The sequence below is a fragment of the Lutra lutra genome, chromosome 8 (assembly GCF_902655055.1).
Source record: "Lutra lutra chromosome 8, mLutLut1.2, whole genome shotgun sequence".
In the NCBI taxonomy this organism is placed as follows: Eukaryota; Metazoa; Chordata; class Mammalia; order Carnivora; family Mustelidae; genus Lutra; species Lutra lutra.
In genome coordinates this window covers 74,732,408-74,759,327 of record NC_062285.1, presented here as the reverse complement: position 1 = coordinate 74,759,327, position 26,920 = coordinate 74,732,408, and the positions used below count along the sequence as shown (strand labels likewise).

Genomic DNA, 26,920 nt, shown 5'->3' with positions numbered 1-26,920 from the left:
AAAAATCTGCGTCTGCTCATTTGTCCACAGTGACAGGCTTTTGGGACCAGGAACATTCTCTCTCCGCCTTCCAGCAGCCCTCTGCCTCTTCTGCCTTCCCCTCCCCGTTTCTGCAACACCTTGGATGCACCTGCCTATACCACCCACCTCAGACTCCCCCACGAGGGGGTCTCAGGTAAAAAAGAACAATGGGGAACAAAATGACTTTTAACAGAGGATCCAGGTGGAATATAATTTGGTATTTAAGCTAACTTAAGTTCATTGGTTTAATGAAGATAGGTCTTTAAAGTTATCAGTATTAAATGTGAAACTTTTATTCTACCAAGATTTACTGAAGGTCAAATAAGCTCATGTTATCTCTGTTGCAGTTTGTTAGCAAAAAGATGACTTAAAATCATGGTTAATTGTCTGTCTTTAAGTTTTCATAGGTAATTGTTATGGTAGCTTTCAAAGTCTTTGGTAACCTGGAACTTTAAAATCAAGTTTTGCTTGGATGATAAGTAGGATTAAATTCACTGGACATTTAGGTCTTTTCCAAATAGGATAAAGTGCTAAAGCATTGATTACTGGACATAGGTTTGTGCTTTTGACTTATTATTGCAAAGACACTAAGGATATTTGGGGCTGTTGGTAAACCTGCTTTTGTGCTTAACTAGTTCATAAATTTGCCACCTAAAGAGTTCAGGTATAACAGTTCACAGTTGGTTACTACTTAGTTTTCACTGGAGACTTAAGTTTCTAAGAGTTAAAATTCTGCTAAATGGAATTAAGGCTGATGGAAATAAGGGAAGCAACTGTGGATGGAGAAAAGTAGGAGATATGTAAGAAAGATATAAGGAATGGGAGTGCATTTTTGTTGAAGGTAAAAGAAGGTAATTTTGTCCTAAATGCGATAGTTGTCTGGAAAGAAATGGCTTGGGATGAACGCAAACCTGAATGCAAAGGAAATTTGTAGAAGGTTTGTGAAGGGAATCTTTGGAAAGGAATTTTAGGTGTGATCAGGATGGATGAAGATTGAAGTAAATGGATTTTTAAAAGCACATTCCTATAAGACTGAAAGTCTGCTTTCTCTCGATTAAAAAGACAAAGTTTTCCTGAACTGTTCATCTGTTCTTGATAAGAAAATGTAAAAAAATTGTTTTCCTCTTTTCTTTGTCCAGAAAACCCAGTTTCTATATTTTGCCTTTATTAGGTCTTTAATAATCCCTAATCCTATTTAGGCATGTGCTTTAAAACTTTCTAAGGTTTTGGGGTGCCTGGGTGGCTCAGTTAGTTGAGTGTGTCTGTCTTTGGCTCAGGTCATGGTGTTAAAGAATTTTATTTCCTTTAGTGCCCATGGTTCTTGGTCACAGCACTTTTTTTTTTATTTTTATTTTTAAAGATTTTTATTTATTTATTTGACAGAGAGATCACAAGTAGGCAGAGAGGCAGGCAGAGAGAGAGGAGGAAGCAGGCTCCCTGCCGAGCAGAGAGCCCGATGCGGGGCTCGATCCCAGGACTCTGAGATCATGACCTGAGCCGAAGGCAGCGGCTTAACCCACTGAGCCATCCAGGCGCCCCTGGTCACAGCACTTTGAACAATGAAGGGGTAGAGCAGATGAAGAGTGGTAGGCAGCAAAGCAAAGTTTACTGATGATACATTAGCCACCAGGGAAATTCAAATCAAAACCACATTGAGATACCACCTCACACCAGTTAGAATGGCCAAAATTAACAAGGCAAGAAAAAAATGTTGGAGAGGATGTGGAGGAAGGGGAACCCTCTTACACTGTTGGTGGGAATGCAACTTGGTGCAGCCAAGTTTGGAGAACAGTGTGGAGATTCCTCAAAAAATTAAAAATATAACTGCCCCATGACCTGGAAATTGCACTACTGGTTATTTATCCCAAAGATACAGATGTAGAGAAAAAAGGGCCATATGTACGCCAATGTTCATAGCAGCAATGGCCACAATCGCCAAACTGTGGTAAGAGCCAAGATGCCCTGCAATAGGCGAATGGACACAGATGTGGTCTATATATGCAATGGAATATTACTCAGCCATCCGAAATGATGAATACCCAATTTTTACATCAACATAGCTGGGACTGAAGGAGATTATGCTGAGTGAAATAAGTCAAGCAGAGAAAGTCAATTATCATATGGTTTCGCTTACTTGTGGAACATAAGGAATAACATGGAGGACATTAGGAGAAGGAAAGGAAAAGCGAAGGTGGGAAACTGGAGGGGAGACGAACCATGAGAGACTGTGGACTCTGAGAAACATACTGAGGGTTTTAGAGGGGAGGGGGCTAGGTGGATGGGTGAGCCTGGTGATGGGTATTAAGGAGGGCATGGATTGCCTAGAGGCCTGGGTGTTATATGCAAACAATGAATCTTGCAACACTACATCAAAAACTAATGATGTATTGTATGGTGACTAACATAACACAATGAAAAAAATTTTTTTTGTTGATTTATATAAAAGCTTACTGATGATAGACATTGAGGAGGGCACAAGATGTAATGAGCACTATGTATTGTATAAGACTGATGAATCACTGACCTCTACCTCAGAAACCAATAATACATTATATGCTAATTGAAATTAAATTAAAAAAAAAAAGGAATTTACAAAAAAAAAATGAAGTTTATTGAGTTAAAGTACAAAGCTCCTAAAGAAGGAGGATACCTGAGAGGGGTGCTGATTTTCTATTAAATCCAGGGGTTTTATGGGCTCTTTGCCATGGCCTGCTTTAATCTGATTAATCCCCATGTGCCTGTCACCCAATCAGGTTTTTGTCTACGTGGGAATGGGTGGAGGGCTCCTTTCCAGGGTGGTGTAAGATCCCCTTAAGGGTGGTGTCCTCTTGGTGGTGGAGGGGGGCTTGTCTCTGCCTGCCTTTCTTCAGATTGGCCTTCATTCCTGGAATTGAGCTAGGCCTCGGGCTCCCTGTTCTAGGGAGTTGGCTTCCCCTCTCCCACTCCCTCCCCCATGTGCATGCCTGCCCATGAATGCATGTTCTCTCTCTCAAACAAGTAAATAAAATCTTAAAAAAAAAAAAAAAAAAAAAAAGCTTTCTAAAGTTTTAACAAACTTCCCCAAGATTTAAATTATAAATGAAGTCTTGTTAACTAATTAGGCTTGTTTATTTGGTATGTTGCCTTCCGGTATAAGGTCATCATCACTCAATATTTTGATTATTAAAGTGTTATGTGTCATCGAAATACCTGAATTTCCTTGTCAATTGTATTATAATGACCTCAGATACAAAGTGCATTTCTGAGATCATTTATAATTGTTCTTACTCCTTGCAAAATCTCATCTTCAAGGAGATGACTGAAAGGAATTTTAGGATAAATACAGGGATTCAATATCTTTAAGATCATACAACTAAAATGCATAAGAATTTCCAGAATTAAAAGCTACATTCAAAAAGAATGAGAATTAGTAACATGGGACTAAATGAACTAAAAAGATTATTATAGTTTTGTGACTCTTGCTTGAAACATTGCTGGATCTTTAATGTTCACTCTTCCAGATTAAGGAAACTTTCTCTTAAGATATCTATGACTTGGGGCGCCTGGGTGGCTCAGTGGGTTAAAGCCTCTGCCTTCGGCTCAGGTGATGATCTCAGGGTCCTGGGATCGAGCCCCGCATTGGGCTCTCTGTTCAGCAGGGAGCCTGCTTCCCTTCCTCTCTCTGTGCCTGCCTCTCTGCCTACTTGTGATCTCTGTCTGTGAGATAAATAAAATCTTTAAGAAAAAAAATAGATATCTATGACTTGTAGAAATATGATAAAGTATTCCTTTGTGAACAAATTCAAGCATTTAACTTTTCTCTCTACCTGAAATTTAAAAAGTCTCAGTAAGTATTCTTTCTTCCATGGCAATCACAGTCATTTACATAAGTTCAATCAATAATAATCTGTTCTCCCTGTAACAGGACACCCTTGTAAACATTGGTTATTTTACCAAGGCTTTGACTGAAATGTCATATTTGAGAGAGACATGAATAGATTCAGATATGACCAGACAGCTTTAGGGAACTAAGGTTGACTTTATGAAACATGGAGCCATAAATCCCCTTAGAAATGTCGGCCTAATCCCTTGCCTACAGAGCTCCCAGCAGCCTCACCAGGTGAGCAAAGAATGTCACTTCGTGGCAGGTGTAGGAACATCAGGATATACTGGGGACTTTGTGAAGAATTCCCCCAAACCTACAGGTATTGCAGGCATGTCTGATGGCAAGCACTTGGCTTGGTTTCTGGCCTAGAGACTCTACTAGAAGTTCAATCTAGATTCCTTATAAAAGTTCCAGCAAAGCAGACTTCCTTTTCTTTCTTTTCTTTTCTTTTCTTTTCTTTTCTTTTCTTTTCTTTTCTCTTCTTTCTTTCTTTCTTTCTTTCTCTCTCTCTCTCTTTCTTTTTTGCAAAGCCAACTTTAAAATAGCTACAGGGCTGGGGCACCTGGGTGGCTCAGTTAAGCCTCTGCCTTCAGCTAAGTCATGATCCCAGTTTCAATGGATCAGGAGTCTGCTTCTTCCTCTGCCCCTCCCCCTGCTCATGTTCTCCCTTTCTCTCTTTGTCTCTCTCAAATAAATAAATAAAATAAGATAAAAGCAAATCTATTTGGCCAATTGCTATTCTTGTTCAGCTTATGAAGTAGGCCAGGTTTTTTTTAAGATTTTATTTATTTATTTGTCAGAGAGGGAGAGAGAGAGAGAGAGTGAGCACAGGCAGACAGAGTGGCAGAGGGAGAAGCAGGCTCCCTGTGGAGCAAGGAGCCCGATGCGGGACTCAATCCCAGGACGCTGGGATCATGACCTGAGCCGAAGGCAGCCGCTCAACCAACTGAGCCAGGCAGGCGTCCTGGCCAGGTTTTTTTAAACTGGACTTGTTTTGCAAGCAAATCAGTCCTGATCTGGCTATCTCTGATTAAACATGAGTAAATTTATGTTTCCATAACCCACCTTTGTGGATGTTAAATTCCAGTTCTTTAAATGTTTGTTGTTTGCCTAAACTAGACAACTTGAGGTCAGCCTCAAAAAATTGCCCAAAAACTCTGTATAGACAGTTTTTGTGCCTGTTGCTCTATGGGCATGCAAGAGGATCCCTCAGCCTCCTTCAAGGACCCTTCCACTTATTTATGTGAAACAATTAAAGATCTCCAGTTCTTAACAAGGGCATGTAATCCCCTTATTAGGTAATCCATATGATAAATTTAACCATTTTATGGACTATAATCTAGGTCACCTAGGCCTTTTTTTTTTTTTTTAATTTTTTAATTTTTTCAGCATAACAGTATTCATTATTTTTGCACCACACCCAGTGCTCCATGCAATCCATGCCCTCTACAATACCCACCACCTGGTGCCCCCAACCTCCCACCCCCCACCCCTTCAAAATTCTCAGATCGTTTTTCAGAGTCCATAGTCTCCCATGGTTCACCTCCCCTTCCAATTTCCCTCAACTCCCTTCTCCTCTCCATCTCCCCTTGTCCTCCATGCTATTTGTTATGCTCCACAAATAAGTGAAACCATATGATAATTGACTCTCTCTGCTTGACTTATTTCACTCAGCATAATCTTAGGTCACCTAGACCTTTAAATGTACTATCTTCACACCTGAAATTATTAATTTAACTCTAGGGATGTCCTTGACTCTTGTTGATCCAACTGATCCACAGGATCAGATAATATGTTTTCAAATGTTTTCCTTTGAAAACATACTGTCTTCCAAAAAAGGCCACAAGTTCTCCCCATTTCACTAACTTAAATGACCAGTCAGAGAAGCAAAATAAACTTTTCCATCCAATTAGCTGTTAGCACCCTACTAGATGCTGGTGAATAGAGACTTGTCCTACCTGCCTCCTGATTACAACAATGTCATCCTCATGTCTGAAGGAGGAACCATAGCTTTTACCTCCACCATCCAAGGAATTCCAGGCACGACAACAGATTTACAATTGAAATAACTGAAACAGTTTGCATCTTCTTAGTCGAGCCTTAAATGATACCTCACAGACATTAGATGCACTCAACGCAGAATTAAGTCAAGCCAGAGTGGGGCTTCTCCAGAACTGGGCCGCTATTGACTATCTACTATTGCTAATCATTTGGGGTGAGAGGAGGTTCCTCCCATGTGTTGTTTTAACATTACAGGTAACTCCTACAACGTGTCCCATTTCATAGAGGACATTTGTGATCAAGTGAGTAAGATACAGATGCCCATTGGTCTGTTTAACCGACTTGGTGATTGGGGATCCTTATCTAAGGGATGTGATCATAATTTTGAACCTACTACTTATTTTATGCACGTCCTTTTGCATGCGGTGATGTATGTACCATTTGCTGTCCATCACGGCCCCTAGAGCCACACTGCAGGCCCCTGGACCAACCCATAATAGATTCTAACTGCCACACAGCCGGCAGCCTCATTCAGTGGGAAGCAGCCAGAGCGGTCTTCCCATTCTCTAAAGGCAGTTAGGGTTACTACTGCAGAGGGGAGGAATGAGTAAGGGACAGGCTGGGCTAGGCAGAGAGAGATAGGTGGGGGCTACGTGCTCAGGCTTACAGAAATCCCAGAAATGCTGAGGTCTAATGAAACCAGAAGTAAGGGAACATAACCAGACCACCTGGTTTGTCTTAAATATCAGAGACAAGATATTTGAAGGAGAAGTAATCGTGGTGATATCTTGGTGGTAACAAGAAGATTTAAGTTCCTTGGTCAGATTTCTATAAAAGACTGACCATAAAAGCCCTCTGTGGCAACCCACTGGAGACCTCTCTCCCTCTAGAGAGCTTTCTTTCTGTTCTCACCTTCTCTTAATAAATGTCTTCACCCTTTTGTTTCTGTGAGATTCATTCTTCGGTTCTGCCAGATAAGAACCCTCTAACCCTGTAACAATATCAAAAGTATCCTTAGGAAGTCATTGACAGGCATGCTCTAGAATTTACATATTAATCCATTCAGGTCTATTGCCCTATCATGCTCTTTTCCCTTACCATGTGTTATTTTCTTATAAAATTTACTACTTACTACTTGATTTTAAAAAATAACATTTTTACGGAGATAGAATTCATGTATTATACAATTCATCTATTTAAAAGGTATTATACACTGGTTTTAAGTATATTCACAGAGTTGTGCAACCAGTACCACAATCTAATTTTAGAACATTTTAATCACCCCCAAAAGAAACTCTGTACCCATTAGCAATCACTCCTCATTACCCCCTTTCCCTAGATTGGCAACGACCATCTGTTTTCTGTCTCTGTGCATCTTTGTATTCTAGACATTTCAGAAGAATGGAACCATACAATATGTGGTCATTTGTGACTGTCTTATTTCATTTCATGTAATGTTTTAAAGGTTAATGCATGTATGTCGGCATGTATCAGTAATTCATTTTTTTTATTGCTAAATAATATTTCATTGTATAATCTATTCATTAGTGCATGGACATTTTGCTACCTGAATAAATGTTTATTTGTTTCCCACACTAAAATATGAATTTAATGTGCCTAAGAACATTTTTTTACCACTTACTTTATGCCTAGAATCTTGCCCAGCATTGGAAATGCAATGGGATCAATACATTAGTTGAATGAATTAATCATTCATTCGCCTAACCAACATTTGCATAGCGCCGTCCCCCCCCCCCATTTGTGTTCAACATTGGGATCTGTGTTCAAGAATCTCATAATCTCATGAAGTATCACCTGTGCAAACAAATACTTAAAAGAAAATGGATTTTTATAAAGGGTATGAACAAAGCACAGTGCGTAGACAAAAGGTTCAGTTTTGCTTGAGAGACTCAGCAAGGACTTCCTAGCAAAGATAGAAGGTTGCCAGAGTGAGCCATCAACCAGGATGGTATTTAGGCCACGTCGGGGAGCCTAACCTAGAAAAGTAGCAGTGCTGGAACTCTCGTGCAGTGGGGAGGCATCCTACAGAGGATGAACTGGGCCCGCAGGCAACGTTCAAATCAGAAATAATTCTATACACTCAAAGGATTCAGGATTCTTTTTCCAGATCCAGAAGAAACTGGCAAAAATGGTGGCATCTGAGGATAGGCTGTATAAGTGAAACAGTGGGAGAAAGGAAGACTGGAAAAATTTAAAAACCAGACACATGTTCTTTCCATTGGAAAGCAGGTTTAAAATGTTCTGGCTTTTGATGATGGGAATCCACTGTACAATGCCGAGCAGCACGTGCGGGAAAGTTACTCTGGGGGCAGCGGGAAGCGAGGCGGGCAGGCAGCCGGCTAAGAAGGGAGTGGCAGTCAGGATCGCTTCCTCGCTCTCCTCGGCATCCCGACACTCGCAGGCAGTAACCGAGGGGTAACATGTGCAGACGTGTCGGAAACGCGGGCATCCCCGGAGCAGGCGGTGAGGGAGGCTGGAGCCGGCGCTGAGTCTGCCTCTCCGCGCTGGGAGAGACTCTGCCGTCCGGGGGCGGTGTGGGGGAAACACAGCCTCCTCACTCTTCCTGCTGATGCAATCTGCGAGAGAGCCCGCGATCTCGGCGGCGGGAGGGCCCGGCTGCAGTCCCGCCCGCCACGTGTCGCTGCCGCCACCCCGCGCTGCCCTGGGCATCCATTCCCGCCGCCGCCGCCCCGCGCTCCAGCCGCCCGCGCACCCCGCCCGCGCCTGGGACGCAGCCGGCTCGCCCTCCGCGCGGTCGCAGCGGTCCCCACGGCCCACGGAACCATGAAGGTAACTGCTTCCGATTGGGGCTGTGTTTTACAAAAACGCGTGTATGCACTGAGCCCGCGAGTCCCCAGAGACACACAGTCGGCAGAAAGGGGACCGAAGACCACCGTGGTGTGTTTCCGCGCAAACGGTTTCCGTACCTTCTTTGTCCGTCCTCGCGGGTCGGGACCTTCCATTCTTTCCTTTTCAAACTTGCTCACGGGATGTGCCTCCTCAGGCTTTTTCACCGCGGCAGGGGTGAGCGGAGACGAAAGGCGGCTCGCAGCTCCCTCCCCTACCTGTTTCGAAGTTTGGGAAGGAAGAGGAAGCTTCTTTCAATGGGCAAGATGCACAGGAGGTGGGGGTTCGGGGGACGAGGTCTTGGGGTGTTTGTGGCGGCAAAGAGGGGTTTCCTGGTGGGTGTATGTGATGAAGGAGGGAGGTGCAGAGCCAGGGGATGAGGGTGGGACAAGGGAAAGAAAGCTGCCTCATCGCTATTAAAAGCAGAAGCCTCGTCTTTTGCTTGTGGAAATACAAGCTTCCACGAGCTACAAATCATATTAGCCTAAGGTCATTCTTTTATTAAACTGAATGAGCCGCCCTAATGGTTTTCATTCTTATGTTAATCAAGGGTAATTAGCCTAGCTGCCTATTCTGTTGGTTTGGGTGTAGGAAAAACACCGGTGTCTTCCTGTTCCTACACCTTGGAAAACTGCAATGACGTTAAAAACTGAAGAGCAGCTTTTTTTTTTTTTTTCTTTTTTAAAGGAAAGTAAAGGATGAGCTGGGAGCCCTGCCATCTAACTATCTTGGGAGGGGGCGCCTGGGCGGCTCAGGTCCCTATCCCCGGATCCTGGGATGGAGGACCGTGTGGGGCTCCCAGCTCATCGCGGAGCCTGCTTCTCCCTTTGCCCTCACCCCGCTGGTGCTCTCTCTCTCTCTCTCAAATAAACGAATAAAAATGTCTTGGGAGGAAGAGATATGCAACCTGAACTTTTAGGAGAAATAAACCCACGTTTACAGGTTTTGAAGGAGAAAGATTGAAATAATGGTTCTCAACTGCACTTTCCCATCCATCCCCATCCACAATTCCACTTACAAGAAATAATATGTAAATGGTGCCTCTCACCAAACAAAAATTTCTGCTAAGATTAATGGGGAACTGAGTGGAAACACTGTTTTTGTGTTGAAATGAGATCATGCAAATGTGCTGTGGTGAAAAATTTAGCAGCCTTTCCTTCCACAGTCAGATATTTTACTTCTGCCCTACTCATTCCTGTCTAATTTCAAATGAAAAATACACTCTGGTCACATATGGGGTAGTGAGTAAAAGGAGAAAATTATGAGAATAAACACTCTTGCTTTTCCAGGTTTCCCTGTGCTATGTGGAGTTGTAGTTGATTATGCATTTTTGTAAATTCATGCTTGCCTTAATATGAGTCCCAAAACCCCTATCCCTTTTACAAGGTACTTTTTTTTTTTTAACAAGGTACTTTTAACACAGGAAGTAGAAGATATCTTCAAGTAGTCTCATATCTCTTTTCTGATATTTCACTGAGATTGGGAATGAAAAGATTATTTTCTAGGCATGATCTAAGAAGTACATGAGGTTCCTTTAAGTTCGTTGTTGTTATGACAAACACTTTTCTACTTTCCTTTCACCTATTATTATTTTTTTAGATGTTATTTGCACTTGGCACCAAATAGGCTCTGTCCTTCGCACATTTTCCAGACATGGCTCCCTTCCCTGGGAGCATATATTTTAAGATGGACACATAAAGCATAGGCCACTGAATAAGAAAATTAGCATATACATTGAATAGAATGTATATAAGAATAGTAAGTACATGCTATGATTGACTAAATTAATGTGGAGATTGAAAAGAGCCATATCTCTGAAGGAATAGAGACAAGATAAGTCATTGTCACAGATGTATAGTTAAGTGAAGGAAGTGAGAGGGCTTGACAGGCAACAAGGGTAGAGAAGGCTGTTTGTGTGTGTGCAGAGGGCAGGACCTGGGGCCTGGCAGGGAGAGGGGTTTACTTTTCAGACACAGGATGTGGCCCCTCAGGCAAGTCTCAGGTATGCATGGCTAGTGCATCATAGAAAATACAATGCAAAGGGCATTGGTAGAAACTGGTGCTGAGAAAAAAGGAAAAAGGGAGGGGAAAAAAAAGACAAGAATTTAATTTGGACTTATATTTCATTTAGTGAGTTTCCATAATAGACCATTTCATTTGATTTTAGAACTACAGAGAGAAAGGAAAGAAAGAAAAATTTCCATTTGTATGCAAGAATTTCTCTTGCTCGTTGAACCCTGAGAAGGTCTAATGATTTGAAATGGGTTTAAAACCTTATGAAAGAAAGTTGAAAATAGTCATTTGATAATTATAGAGATTTATGCTAAGAATGAACAACAAGTTGTGGTTTTCTTCAGTAGTTGTGTTGTAAGGGCCTGTTTAGCCAGAGCAGCTCCATCCTGACCCTGCCCACCGCCCCCCCCCACCAACCTCTTTCTGGGAACTTACTTAAAAACAAGTCCTGGAAACCAGTTCCAGGTAACAAAGCCCAAACACAAGGGTGGGTCAGGCCAGGTGGAGGTATTCAATCAGTGGGAGTGCATACTGTCTCCCTAGCTACCAAGGAGTATGGGCCCCGCCCTTTGGGTGCCCTTTGGGCGCCAATTCTGACCAAGGTGATAGGCTAGTTCAAATATCTACTATAGGGTAAATTGTAATTCAGTTGGTCACCTATGTGTGACCTAGCAGGACTGTGCAGCTTTCTCTGTGTTACAGTCTCATTGGTCACATGTGCATGGCCAGGCCCAACCACATGGCCTTTGCCCTTAAAAGCTAGTCTGTAAAGAGGAGAGAGGTCGCCTCTTTGCAAGAGATGGCCCTGGCCAGTCAGTTTGATTCTGGATGCTTGGCGCGAAATAAAGCTTTGCTTGACCTTCGCTTTGTATCAGTCTTGCTCCTTTGACCATGGACCCAACAGTGTATTTTCCCATTGTTTTCATAAATTTAGATTTTATCCCTTATTTCAGGTCAAAACTTTGAGTTCTGTAGGGGATGAAAAGTAACTTTCCCTCTACCCTTCTAGGATCTTGGCTGAGACCCCCTTGTAATAAAACACAGATTAACAGGAGAAAAACAAACAAACGTTTAACAACATGTGTACCTTCTATATACATCTAGGAAAAGTAACTTCCCAAAATGGCCCAAGCTACCATCTTAAATATCATCTTCAGCTAAAGACAAAGGAAAGACGCTGGAGGTGTGGTGAGAGGGGGAGCCAGGCTGGGAAGTTTTCAGGCAAAGCCGAGTAAGTAAGGAATGGTTGCAGATTTAAATCAGTACCTTCTCCATTGATGTGTTTTGACATTTAGTTATCCTTCTTTTCAGAGAAGACATACCCTGTACAGGGGTGGGAGTCTCCCTGAGAAATGGAGGTTTCCCTTACAAATGTAGATTTCCCTCAAATTCCACTTTGTTTTCAGAGATTGTCCTGTGTCTGACACCTCTCAAAAATAACCAGTCCAAAATAATTATTATGCCAAAGAGGCATATTTTTGGCATGGCATATTCTACTCCCCTTAAGCTTCTTATTTCTAATATTAAGATACAAACCAGTGAAGTGAAGAGTTCGATAGTAGTGTTATTAACCTGAGAAGCCTGGGCTTGGGAGTAACAGTTTCTGTGCATCAATGAAAACTTGTTTCTAAACTGCCCATCTTTAGTGTTTGGGTTGTATCTTTTGAGGTTTCATGTTGTCTGCTTCTTCAAATGACCTCTTCTCAGTGGGTGTAGGAAGATGGAAATTAAGAGCTTTCTTTTTCTCCCTTTAGGCTTGGCAACCACAATTCCTGTAAATGACAGGTGCCACCCTAGGGAAACCCAGTGAAATGTTCATCCTTCTGCCTAAGCGGATTTGGTTATCATATGATGGAGAGACTCTAGGAACTTCTATGATAGACATTATTATCTGAGGCATCACCTACTTTCTGTAATAGTACTATAATTCTTGCTGAGCACAGGAGGAAACTGTCTGGTCTGCTCACTTTCCAGTTGGAAATGTGGGCAGTCTGTGTGTAACTTTATTCCCTCAACAGCTGTCCAAATGCTTTAAACACTGATGGGCTTTCCGAGCCTCTGTAGCCCATTTGGTAATGCATGTCTGTGTCCTTTCCGCTAATGCCTCTGACATTGCATTTTCCTTAAATCAACTGAGATATAAATGTGAGGTGCAACTCAGGTTTTGTAAGTGTTTCAAAATTAAGCATTTGGGATGCTCTGATTTACAAATTGACTTTGCAAATATTTGCAAACATTTTAATCCTAAAATCTAGTCAGGTTCACCCCAGCAATAGTGAATGCAGAGCCAAAAGCAGAATCTATAACATCAGATTCAAGTGCCAATTGGACCTAGGCTTCTTTTTTTTTTTTTTTTTAAGATTTTATTTATTTGACAGAGATCACAAGTAGGCAGAGAGGCAGGCAGAGAGAGAGGAGGAAGCAGGCTCCCTGCTGAGCAGAGAGCCCGAGCGGGACTCGATCCCAGGACCCTGAGATCATGACCTGAGCCGAAGGCAGAGGCTTTAACCCACTGAGCCACCCAGGCACCCTGAGCATTTTTATTTTAAAGATAACTTAGAAATCAGATCACCATATTAATACAGCATAGCCCATCACATAAATGTTTTTCTCTTGTCATACTGGCTGTGCTTTTTTTGTGAGAGAAGCTATTTTGCAAAAACACTTCTTGTGTTTGGTGATTACTGGGAGAGAGAAAATCTTAAAAAGATAGTCATGCTCCCCAACAATACAGGAAAAAAGTCAAAGAGAAAGAAAAGGGAAGAAAATTTAAAAAAAAAAAAAAAAAGGAAATTTTAGTACCACAAGCAATAATCCAGGGAAGTTGTACTGGAAAACACATGATTCTTTGTCACTGAAAAATTGTCAAATACTTATGAAATCCAGTTAGTTCCCTTAACAGTTGTCATGTCGTTCATCTAAAAAGAACCAGTTTATTAGATCTTTATTTTGATTGGTAGATCTGAATATTTGATCAACTGCATTTATAGTCTATCCTAATCCAAGAAATGCTTTTACTATTTTAACTGTAGATGGTTATTTGTCTTAGGAAGCACTAAGAAGCCTAGGTTGTAATTAGAACATTCAAATCTGTCTGACTCCTCGTAAGTCTAGACAGAAGGAGCACCTGTTGGGATGTTCTAGGCAAACATGCCACAGATATCTCTTGCATGACCAAAAAGCTCTCCACACAGTTTGGGCATGAGGACAAGGATGGATTTGCACAGGGTGATGGCTGAGCAGCTGTTAGCATTCACCACCATTACAGTAAAGGATGATTTTGCCTAGTACATTTTATTGTAGCTGATTCAGATTCACAGTTATATTGTTTTGATTTTAGCACTAGATATTAATTCAGGAATCTGAAACCACAGTAAATGTTAATTTGAACTTTGAAGATAAAAAGTAGAGTTAAAATGGAGCTATAGAATTTATGGTGGAAGCATAATGCATTCCTCTGGGATTCCATGGTTTTCAACGCTTTGAATGTTAGGTCTACTTGCGAGTTTAGTGCTGGCGTTTATAGAAGAAATGCCATCAACGCTTGAAGAAGGACTTCTTTGCTTAAGTAAGATAATGATGCTTAATATTTCTAGATGCCATATAAATTACATAACATTGAATTGTAACCTCAGAACATTTGTGTTTTGCATTGCAACTATTATTAACCTCATTTTACAGATAAGAAAAAGATCAGAATACTAGAATCACTTAAGATCACAAAGAGCAGGGGTGCCTGGGTGGCTCCTGCCTTTGGCTCAGGTCGTGATCCCGAGTCCTGGAATTAAGTCCCCTGTCGGGCATCTGGCTCTGTGGGGAGTCTGCTTCTCCCTCTGACCTTTTCCCCTCTCATGCTCTCTCTCTCTCTTTCAAATAAATAAATAAAATCTTTAAAAAAAAATCACAAATAGCAGAGCATAATAGAAACTAGATATTTTGAGTCCCAGTCCAACATGCTCTCCATTTACCAGTGCTTCTAGGATCTCTTGGGTCTGATATCATGTTGGAAATCTTATGAAAAGTATAAACAATCTCTCCAGCAAAACGTACAAATGCACATAGGCATACAATTTTGCATCTCGGTTATTTGTTATTGAACCAGGACAGTGGAGTCCATATAGCATGGGAAACTGAGGGAAAATACTGAAATGATCTAGTTATTTAGAGCACTAGAGACCTATTGGCTCTTGCCTCCGTAGTCAGCTGAAGTATGAGTATATATACATATGTTTTTGTGTGTGTGTGTGTGTGTGTGTGTGTACACATTTATATATATAAACACCTTTGAATATTGAAGAACCCCAAATAATCATCTGCCTATAGCTCAAACAGAAAGACAGTTTCCATGTTTTTTAGCAGCATGTGAGTTATCAGTTTCTTATGTTTTATTTCATAAAGATCTAAGGTGTATAGTGTAGGAAAGGAATACAAATTTTTTTCCAATACCCTCTTAGGTTCTGTACCTGAGGGCATGCAAATTAGACTAACAAAAGACAGATTAACAAGAGAAGAACAAGTTTATGAGCTCCTGTAGCATACGTGCACATGAGAGAAATTCAGTGATGAGTAACTCAAAAGGGTGGTTAGGACTTGCACTTATACAGCATCTTAATGAAGAATGATAAACTTGTAGAAAAGTAACAAGGATAGGGGCATAGGTTTTAGGCTTCCAAGTGCATCAAACTGGGGGTAGGTGAATACCTTGGGGGAATCCAAGGAAGTAAGGATTGTTTGTGCAGGTCCATCTCACTGCTGACTTTTCTGTCTTAATGCTGTAAAATTTTTCTCAGAAGTATCTGCTTTTAGTCAGAGAAGGGAAGCTCCAGGAAGGCTTTTTTTCTGCATCTCTTGGATCTCAATTGCTGTTAGCTCAAGGTAATCCTTATGTCAAAGGGGCATATTTTGGTCTCATAGTATTCATAGAATAGAACTTGATTTATAGAATCTGCATCCTAATAGCTTTGGTCTCAATCTAGTTTTGAAGTGTGTGCATGGTTGTTTGGTTAAACAGGGTTAATACATAATTTTTTAGTAGAGTTTAATAGTTTTGGGTGCCTTGTTTTCCTATTTCTTAGATATAATTCCCTACCTGCTAGTGCCTGTCAAAGGGGCAGGCCTACAAATCCATGTTCCTACCAGGTGACCCCACCTCAGCCACAGCTGATGTAAGAAGGGTATATATTTGACCCAGTGTCAACCATCTCTTACTTCTTATTCTCTTGTCTCCCCACTCAATGATATCCTACCCTGTGGATTCTCTTTTCTCTGTATCTATATGTTTTCTCTTTCCCATTGCTAATGGATTGATTTATGCTCTCGTTGCTTCTTGCTTGAGTTACTTCTGGCTTCTCAACTGGTCTCAAGCTAATTTTCCTACGGCACTATTTTAATTATGTCATTTGTTCTCTCAGAATACCTCTATGACTTGCCTATTGTCTACTGAATTTAGCTTCTAATCTGTTCTCCCATCACTTTTCCATCTGTGCACTCCTTTATTCATAATGGGGGATTTGCTGTAGCTCAGAAAGAGCTCTTACATTTCCACATACTCCTTCCTAACCCCTTTCTCCCTATTTATGCCTCTCCCTGTCCCTCCGGTGTGCCCCTCCTTATGTGGCTCACTCCCCAGGCACTTTTTGAGCACGGTGACTATTTTCATAGAAAAATGAACATGGGTGGAAGGTGAAAAGGTAAGAGTAGGGCCACATTTTGAAGTTAGGATATCTCATATCATACAGACACTGATCACACTCTGCAGTCTCTCTGCACTCACCCTTCCTCTCCTCTGGCCTGAATCTTGCCCCATTGTTGCTGCTTTACAGGTAGTAGTAGCTGAGTTAAATCATCTATGACTTCTAGGCTTCATAGGTCAGATTAATTGTGCTTTTTACCTCTTCCTTTTCAAACAGCAGCTGCATCTTTCCATATCTGGATTTGTTTGGAGTCAAGCTTTAACTGACTCCCAAAAGATAAAGGTCTATAAACACATAGAGAACAGTAAGTATTTACGTGTTTTAATGCCTATTGCCAAACTCCCTTTTTACAGAATGTCAGTGGTGAAACTGTGTAGATTGCAAATAGACTAAGTGTAAACAGACTATAAATATTTCTGGGGAAATGAATAGCAGTATGAACTGAAGACCACAAAATTCCTAACAAATAAACCCAGCAATGCCACTTGGCTAAATCACTAGTTTTCATATTTCGGCAGTTTGTAATGGGAAACTCCCCTGTCATATCCCAAGGAACTGACTTAGAATATAGAACAGAGTCATGTGTCTGGGAATGTTAACCAATTCCAATACTGTTTAACATGTTCTTTTTTGTTGTTGCGAACAATGCAGTTCTTAAGCAATCTAATTAATGCATACACTGACAAACAAATCCAACAAAAGAGGCACTTAGAGGCAGTGTTCATTGAATACTGGAATTTTGAAAGAAAAAAATCTATTAGGTCATGTTCAGCATTTACTTCTGCCAAAGAAGGATTGTTCTTTCAAGTTTATTTTTCTAGCTTTCAATTCTATTCCACTTAAATACCTCGACAACCAAGACTTTTCAAATCTTCTGTGGACAGTTCTCCCACCTAGTATATTCGCTGTGTAAAGTTTCCTGATAATTAACTTATTTCTTTTTCCTTTTGGTTATACACATCCACCATTTATGCTTGGCTCTGCTGACTCATTTGCCACGAGTCTTTAAGCTTTTTTAAAAAATATCATATAACATTATGTATGCTTTCATTGCTTGGTTTTAAGATACAACGTCACTTTTTTTTTTTAAAGATTTATGTATTTGAGAGAGAGAGAGAGAGCGAGAGAGCGAGTGCACCTGGTGGGGAGGGAGGGGCAGAGCCTGACGTTGGGCTTGATCTCATGACCCTGAGATCATGACCTGAGCCAAAACAGAGTTGGACGCTCAACTGACTAAGTCACCCAGATGCCCCATAAAGTCCAATGTTATTAACTAAATTGGCATTTCTTTTCAGTAACATTAGTTAGGAATGTCAGTCATTCCGTGAATATGTAGATAAAGGGCATCAGTGAGTTTTATGTGCGTTAATAATTTCATGCCTCTTAACATTAACGTCATCAGTATTGGTCAACCAGGCTCCTTCTTTCCTCTTGACCAATGTTCCGAGAACATTATTTACAGGAACCCATTAGTCTACCACTTTCTGTTAAAAGACAACATAGAAACTGGGATGGAGGGGTCATTTGCAACCGTATAAAATTAATTACATAAGATAATTTTGAGTTATTATTATGAAATATATGAGTTATGAAATTATGTATGAAATTATGAGTTATTATTAACCCACTTATTTTTTGAAATATCTGTTTAAAACATTATTTGTAGGGGCACCTGGGTGGCTCAGTGGGTTAAGCCTCTGCCTTCAGCTCAGGTCATGATTCCAGGGTCCTGGGATAAATAAAAAATAAATAAATAAAATAAGATATTATTTGTAATATTTAATATTTGAAATAATATAGCTTAGAGATCCTTCTTTGTCTGTAGGATCACACAATTGGTATCTTAAATTCAAGTAAAATTTATTACATACCTTAACTGATATATAATGTTACATTTATTTCTTATTTATCTATTTAGTTGACAACAAATATGAACAAAAGCAAAAAAAAAAATTTTTAAAGATTTTAAGTATTTATTTGACAGAGAGAGAGGGATCACAAGTAGGCAGAGAGGCAGGCAGAGAGAGGGTGGGAAGCAGGCTCTCTGCTGAGCAGAGAGCCCGATGTGGGGCTCGATCCCAGGACCCTGAGATCATGACCCGAACCGAAGGCAGAGGATTTAACCCACTGAGCCACCCAGGCGCCCAACAGCAAAAATTTTTTAAAAAGTATTGATATCCTTTTCAACCCTATATTAGTTTAATTTAACTTAAATTAACTTAAATTATCTATTTAATTATCTATTTAAATGATCTATTTAAGCTAAATTAAACCGTATAAACTGCTTTAGGATTGAGATATTTGGTTAATATGTTAATATATTTATATGATATGTTTTAGGACTTACGTGATTCACTAGCTTAATTGAGAGCCTTAAGTAATTTTGGTATAACAAGGAAAGTAAGAATTCTGTCTTTTCTACTGAGGAAAAATTTTCCAGTGAACACAGAGGAAAAACATGATTTTACTTTTAAAATAATTTGATGGGGGCGCCTGGGTGGCTCAGTGGGTTAAGCCTCTGCCTTCGGCTCAGGTCATGATCTCAGGGTTCTGGTCAGTTAAGACCAAGGGTATATATCTTAACAAAATTTCAAACTTGTATTTAATTTTAATTAACTGAAAATGCTTTATTGAGAAGGCAGGTTAAATACAGCATGCACACCCAATTTTATAGGACCTGTTATATCAAGAGTACACAAACTTTTTCAAACCTAAAATTTGTGTAATAGGGACAAGCAAACGATGATTGATTTGAGTTTCATTTGATTAAATACTTACATAACTCTTATTAAGGCTTTGTACTAGGTTAATGGGCAAATGGAGATAATTCAAGCATTATGTTTACTCTTGAGAAATAACTATGCAGGGAGAGAAATGTATAAAAACAAATGCAATAAAGAATAATGGTTGCAACAAAGAAGTCTGCAGAAGGTACAGACGTGCTTAACAGTGATGAGTCAGAGGAATCAGGGAAGGCTGTCCAATGGAGAGGAAGTTTGAACAGAACCACGAAAGAAGGCTAGATGGACAAGGAAGGGAGCGCATCTCAGGCCAATACATGTTCCACTTGTATCCAACCCCAGCTTTCCAGAAGTGGATTCAACCACGATTGACTTACCATAGAAGAATGTGAGGAAACCTATGTCCAGCCTCCTGCCAGACCACTGGTAAACACAGAGAGCCCTGAGGACATCCTCCAACACCCTCCAGAACAAACTGTTGGAACTCATAACATTGGCAACCTGGCCACTAGTGACATGCGTCCTGTTACACCTTTTTCACAGTGCCCACATCCACCTTCACTCTTTCTTGGTGCTCTTTGTTTTCTGTCTTGACTCAAGCCTCACTGGACCCTCCCACCCAAATACCATAATACCCTTGTCCATAATACCCTTTGCAACTCAATATTAGTTGCAATCACCTTCCCTAAATATATCCTGCTCCTCCTGGCCTTAGGTAAGGTCACTTCCCTACCAACCTCTAGTGGATGTTGCTCAATTTCTCTACCTTCTGCTCTCAGAATTAGAGGGGTGCTGATCTCCTTTCCTGTGCCCAATACTGTTTCCATGTCAGGCTCCTCCTGTAAAACCTCTCTCTGCTACTCACACCATCAGTCTGTGATACCTGATCTCTTCCCTGTAACTGTCACTGAAAGACGGCCTGGTCAATTTGCCCCCGTTGCTCACTGAAGATTTTAGCCTTGGTTCCTGCTTCTCTCTTACAACTACTTTAATTTCTCATCTCCTTGAACTTGCTACACTCCCCAGATACCACCCACACCTATGGCCATACCCTGGACTTTTGAATCACACTAAATTACAAGTCCTGTGGGTTATTTTTGTCCAAGATATAGCTGACATTTTTACAAATCTCTCCATTTTAGCTGCCGTATGCCCAGTTCGAGCCACTGTCTTCTCTTCACTGAGTATGTTTCTCGCACACCTCCATCTCCCACCCCTAATCTGTTCTCCATAAAGTGGAGTAATGACATTGCTCATCTGCTTAGAAAAATTCCTGAGCCCCTCCCTTATGTTTTGAATAAAACTCAAGGTTTCTGCTATGCTTTAGAAGTTCCAGAGGAATCTAGCTCCTCTCTCTTTGTAGCCTCACCTTGTTACCATTGTGGCCACCTCCTGTCATCCCCCCAAATTTCTCGTCGAGGCCTTTGCCCTTGCTGATGCCTCCACTCAGAAGGTTCTCCTCCTACTCCTCATCTAGCTAGCATCTTATCGCTCTGCCAGCCTCAGATTGAATGTTGCTACCTCAGAGAGACCCTCAGGACCCCCTGTGATTCCCAGGCTTTCAGAGCACTAACTGCAATCTACAATTAGTCATTGGCGTGATTACTATTGTGGTTTTGGGACTGACGTCTGACTCTCCCTCTGGATCATACATTTCTTGAAAGAAGGGAACATATTGCTTTTTACTACCATTCAACTATATGTATTCTGCTTCCTGGCCCATTATACATGGTTGGTGATTGTGGTAGGCTGCAGAATGGCCCCTCAAAGATGTTCATGTCCAAATCCCCAGAAACTTCTCATTATAAAGGAGATATTGCGGATGTGATTAAGTTATGGGTCTTGAGATGAGGAGGTTATCCTTAATTAGCTGGGTGGGCCCAATGTAATCACATTGGGTCTTTACAAGAGGGAGCAGGATGGTCCTGGTCAGAGGGAGATATGATAATAGAAGGAGAGGGGTGTGTGGGGTGGGGTGGGGAGGAGAGAGAGAGGGAGTTAGATTTGCATATGCTTCACTGCTTGCTTTGACCATGGGGGAGGAAGGGGCCATGAACCAAGGAAAGGAAGTGGCTCCTATGGCTTCTCAAGGCTGGAAAAAGCCAGAAAATAGATTCTCACCTGACATCTTTCAGAAGGAATGCAGCCCTGCTAACACCTTGACCTAGAACTTGTGACCTCTGAAACTGTAAGATAATAAATTTCTGTTCTTTTAAGCTACAAAATTTGCAATAATTTGTTACAGCAACAATAGGAAATTTATCCAGATTTTGGTACCTGGAAGTGGGGTGCTGCTATAACAAGTATCTAAAGATGTGGATGAGGTTTTGAATTGACCGTTGAGCACAGAACAGAAGAACTTTGAGGAGCATGATGGGGGAAAAAAAAGGCTTAGATTGCTTTGAAATGGATTGCTGGTAAAAATATGGAAATTAAAAGTACTGCTGCGGGGCGCCTGGGTGGCTCAGTGGGTTAAGCCGCTGTCTTCGGCTCAGGTCATGATCTCGGAGTCCTGGGATCGAGTCCCGCATCGGGCTCTTTGCTCAGCAGGGAGCCTGCTTCCTCCTCTCTTTCTGCCTGCCTCTCTGCCTGCTTGTGATCTCTCTCTGTCAAATAAATAAATAAATCTTTAAAAAAAAAAAAAGTACTGCTGCTGAGGACGTAGAAGGAAGTGAGGGACATGGTAGAGAAAGTGCAGAGGATCTTACAGAATATCTAAAAAGTCATGGACTATTGGCAGAAACATGGGTATTAAAGCATTGCTGATGAGGGTTCAGAAAACCTTGAGGAACATGTTCATGGAAACCAGAGGACAGGGGATCCTTGTTATATCGTGGAAGGAAGCTTAATGGAATCATGTATTACAGTTATGTGGAAAAAAGAACTTGTATGTGATGAAGTTGGATATGTAGTTGAGATTTTCCAAACAAAATATTGACTTTTCTTCTTTTTTAAGATTTTATTTCTTTGAGAGAGTGAGCACGTGTGCACATGAGCAGGGGGAGGGGCAGAGGAAGAAGCAGACTCCCCACTGAGCAGGGAGCCCAATGCAGGCCTCTATGCTGGAACTCCAGGATTATGACCTGAGCCAAAGGCAGACACTTAACCGATGAAGCCATTCGGGTCCCCCCAAATACTGGCTTTTAAGCAAGATATTTACCTCCTTGCTACCTCAGATACTGTAAAGCATTTATTGAACAAATAATTTAAGAGTGCCCACCATATAAGCATCAGGCACTGCTGAAGGTCTTGAAGCCATGAGGATGAAGAGTTGGCAAAGTCACTGCCCTCGTGGCCCTTGCAGGGTAAGTCATGTGCAGTGGTAGTTATAGACTGGGGTCACACTGCCTGTGTGGCCTGGCTTTGCTCTTGAATGACCTCTGTCAGGTTATTTATGCCTCAGTTTCTCCATTTAAAAAATGGTGGTAATAATAGTACCTGCCTCATAGAGATGCTGTGAGGATTATATAAAATAACAAGTGTAAGTGCCTGATCCAAAATGAGTTTTACTTAAATATCACACTGTACCCTCATAGAGTACCCAATGCTTCAGTTAGTGGTGTCACAGGAAGAAAATAAGATGAAATTATGTTAAAGTGACAGAGTGGAGGGGAAGCTGGGACTAATTCCTACTGGCTGGTCAGGGGAATCTTCCCAGAGAAGGTGAACTCTGAGCCAAGAACTGAGTACACCACACACACACACACACACACACACACACACACACACACACACACACACTATAGGGCGATCTTGAGGTAGAGTGTCCCATAGAGGGAGTAACAAATGACACTTCCTGGGTTCTTAGACTTCTCTAGTAGTTTGATATTAGACCTCCATGATGGATCCTCTAATTTTTTAAAAGTTTTATTTATTTATTTGTGAGAAAGAGAGAGATGAATCCCAAGCAGGGGAGGAGGCGCAGAGGGAGAGGGAGTCTTAAGCAGACTCCTAGCTGAGCACAGAGCCTAATGTGGGCCTTGATCTCACCACCCTAAGATCATGACCTGAGCTGAAACCAGGAGTCAGATGCTTAACTGACTGGACCATGGAGGCCGCAGTACTGACAGGCACCTCCCCATTCCAAACAGACATGTTGGGTATATGCAAAAAGAATCTTCCTAAACATTAGCAAAACCAATTCTGCAATCTTTAGCTCCTTACTTGCCTCTAATTTATATTTAAAAGAAGTTTGGGGGTGTCTGTGCGGCTCAGTCATTAGGTGGCTGCCTTAGGCTCTGGTCAGGATCCCAGGGTCCTGGGATCAAGCCCCACATTGGCCTCCCTGCTTCTCCCTCTACCAATCCCCCTGCTTGTGTTCCTTCTCTCACTGTCTCTCTCTCTCTGTGATAAATAAATAAAATCTTTAAAAAATAATAAAATAGGGGCACCTGGGTGGCTCAGTGGGTTAAAGCCTTTGCCTTCGGCTCAGGTCATGGTCCCAGTGTCCTGGGATCGAGCCCCACGTCGGGCTCTGTGCTCTGCAGGGAGCCTACTTCCACCTCTCTCTCTATCTGTCTGCCTCTCTGCCTACTTGTGATCTCTGTCTGTCAAATAAATAAATAAAATCTTAAAAAATAATAATAATAATAATAAAATAAAAAGTCTGGAGAGGAGTGCCTGGGTGGCCCAGTCGGGTAAGTGTCTGCCTTCCCTTCAAGTCATGATCCCAGAGGTCCTGGGATCCAGCCCCGAATCAGGCTTCCTGCTCAGCAGGGAGTCATCTTCTCCCTCTGCCTCTGCCTGCTGTCCTCTCTCTCTCTCCTCCCACCCCCAGTCTCTTTCTCTCTCTCTCCCTCAAATAAATAAAACCTTTTAAAAAGGGGGAAAAAGAAGTCTGGAGATTGAGCAGGCAAGGAAGAAGAGTATTAGCTGGGGGGGGGGGGGGGGGACCTGTTACCCAAGCAAATGTGCTTGCCATTTCCCCTTCTCTACCCCAGAGGAGGGAGGGGTGGTTTTTCCATCTCTCCAACACAATAATCTCCAAACACTTTGTGAGGAGATTTGTAGGTTCCTTTGCCTTAAGGATATGGAGTAGAGCCTGGAGACTCTTGAGAGCACGGGATTTGTGTTCCCTGGTCTATTGGTGTCGAGGGAAATACCAGCCTCTGACTCTCCCCTGGGACAGTCCAGGCTGGCTGATGCTGCCTCTCTCTACAGAGAGTCAAGTAAGGATTTGCCATGGGGTTCCTGGGTGGCTCAGAGGGTTAAACCTCTGCCTTCGGCTCAGGTCATGATCCCAGAGTCCTGGGATTGAGCCCCATGTCGAGCTCTCTGCTCAGTGGGGAGCCTGCTTCCCCCTCTCTCTCTGCCTACTTGTGATCTCTCTCTGTCAAATAAATAAATAAAATCTTAAAAAAAAAAAGATATCTGAAAGTGACTGGAAACATAACTGGGTCAACCTGATCTCCTCATTAGGGAGGTAGATTCAAAAGTGGGTTTGAAGGGCAGGCATGAGAGAAAAGTAAAACTCTCCCTCATTGCACTCTGTTAATGCTGTTCAGTAAATGGTTGTACTGATTTTCATCAAAACTCCCTGCTCCTGCCACATCTTTTAAAATGCCTGGTGCCTCTCTTCTGGGTGTTTCCGAGATTCAGTGAGAGAAATCAGCTTTTCAGCCGCATTTCCTTCATTGAGCAGTGTGGTTCAAGTTTCTACACAATTAGCTATTTGTCCATGATCACCTTAAAAAATATTGCTGTTTCGATGAGTTTCTGGAAAGATGTGGAGAAGGCGCATTTGTTCAGTCTACCACGCTTAATTGGAATCCCAAGCAAATGTTTTAAGGAGAAATGGTAACATTTTCGGTCATTTCAGTACTGCTACTTATTTGTCTATATAGATCACCTTGAACTCTCTTCTTTTTTTCCCCCACAATGGGATTTTTGGTCATTTTGTCATCATCAAAGAGCTGAAAGTTAACTCAAAATGAATGCCTGTTGTTTCAGAGAAGAATTTTAATAAGAGGATGAAGATTATAACTTAGAGTTGAAATGGATGGGGTTTGGAGACTGCATGTGGTTTTGATTATTCTGTCTCACATTTTACAGATGAGTGAGAAGTTTTTGTTTATATGAGTAACTATATATATTTTATATACATTGTATTTATATATTTGGACTCTTGGACACTTGTGTCTGGCTTCCTCTGACCTTTGTCCCATGGGCCTTTTCCCTTTGCTGATTTTGCTGCGTGTTCTTGTTTATCCTGTAATAATTCTGAGCTGTGGGCATGGAGTCCTGTGAGTCAGCAGGTCACCAAACCTCTTCCAATTTTCTCCTCCATAAAATAGGATTTATAGTAATCCTATCTACCTTATAGTGTTGTGAGTATAAAATGTGTGTGGAACTAAGGGCCTGATGGAGGATACGTCTGATAGAGGGTGGTTGTTATTATGGAGTGTGTTAACCATTCGTTAAAGAGCATCTTCTGTTTGTTGGTGTATGCTCATGCCTTTTGTCAGGTGACAATGACCTGCAAATGAATTAACTCTCAAATCTTTGATGACTCATTCGATGGGAACAGCAGGTTCACAAGCCAGTTTATACGGATTCCTGCTTCTTTCACTAAAATGTGTGTGTGTGTGTTCACTACCTCGCAAGTAATAAATAATTTGGAACTTGGGGCGCCTGGGTGGCTCAGTGGGTTAAGCCTCTGCCTTCCGCTCAGGTCATGATCCCAGGGCTCTCTGCTCAGCGGGGAGCCTGCTTCCCTCCTCTCTCTGCCTGCCTCTCTGCCTACTTGGGATCTCTCTGTCAAATAAATAAATAAAATCTTTTAAAAAAATTATAATTTGGAACTTATTTTATGGTCTGAATGTATCCCCCCCCCCTAAAAAAAGTCACATGCTGAATGTCACCCCCAAAGGGTATGGTATTAGGAAGTGAGGCTTTTGGGAAATGACTAATCCTTCATGACTAGGATTAATGCCTTACCAAAGAGGCTGTAGACAGATCCCTTGCCCCTTCCACCATGTGAGGACACTGAGAAGTCTGTAACACAGAAGAGGGCCCTCACCAGCCAGGACGGTAGGCATTGTGCTTCTGGATTTCCAGACTCGAGAACTGTGCAAAAGAAATTTCTGTTGTTTATAAGCTCTTGGTCTGTGTATTCTGTTCTAGCAGCCCAGATGGACTAAGACACTTCTCCCTTGTTTTCCGCCCTCTTCTCTTCATGCTTTCCTGTGATGTGTCCCTGGCAGTCTGCACAGTAAACACATTCAGGGCAGAAGCACATGGAGTGGATTTTGACAGAAACTCTGCAGGTTCTCTAGTTGTGACTAATAGGAACTATTAGAACGAAATGTACCAAAGATAAAGCATAAATCCACTCCTTCTACAATTATATTTCTCTTCTTTTTAAACATTTTATTTATTTACTTAGAGAGAGAAACAGCACGAGTTGGGGGAGGAGCAGAGGCAGAGGGAGAAGCAGGCTTCTGGTTGAGCAGGGAGCCTGATGGAGGACTCAATCCCAGGACCCTGGGATCATGACGTGAGCCAAAGGCGGATGCTTAACCCACTGGGTCACCCAGGTGCCCCTATAGTTGTATTTCTTACAAAGTTTGTCCATTGGCTGTGTTGAGGTGGAGGGAATACTTCTGAATATCTCATTAAATAGACCAAAGATCTGTCAGGGAGGTGATAGCTCTTCCGATCAAGAAAGCAAAGCACTGAGAAGGCTTCAGGGCTGGGATGGAGCATGCCTCGATGCCACA

General features: G+C 41.7%; 1 protein-coding gene across 3 annotated transcripts in view; it reads left to right on the top strand.

Moving 5' to 3' along the window:
• Positions 1-8,342: 8,342 nt before the first annotated feature.
• BCAT1 (branched chain amino acid transaminase 1) overlaps positions 8,343-26,920 on the top strand; it is a 110,647-nt gene continuing 92,069 nt past the window's right edge. For 2 of the 3 annotated variants that reach the window (XM_047740001.1, XM_047739999.1), the window contains exon 1: positions 8,343-8,698. In XM_047740001.1, coding sequence (XP_047595957.1) covers positions 8,693-8,698 — 6 coding nt within the window. In that variant the 5' untranslated portion in view covers positions 8,343-8,692. The remainder of the gene's footprint in view (positions 8,699-26,920) is intronic. The other variant, XM_047740000.1, reaches the window with a different exon arrangement.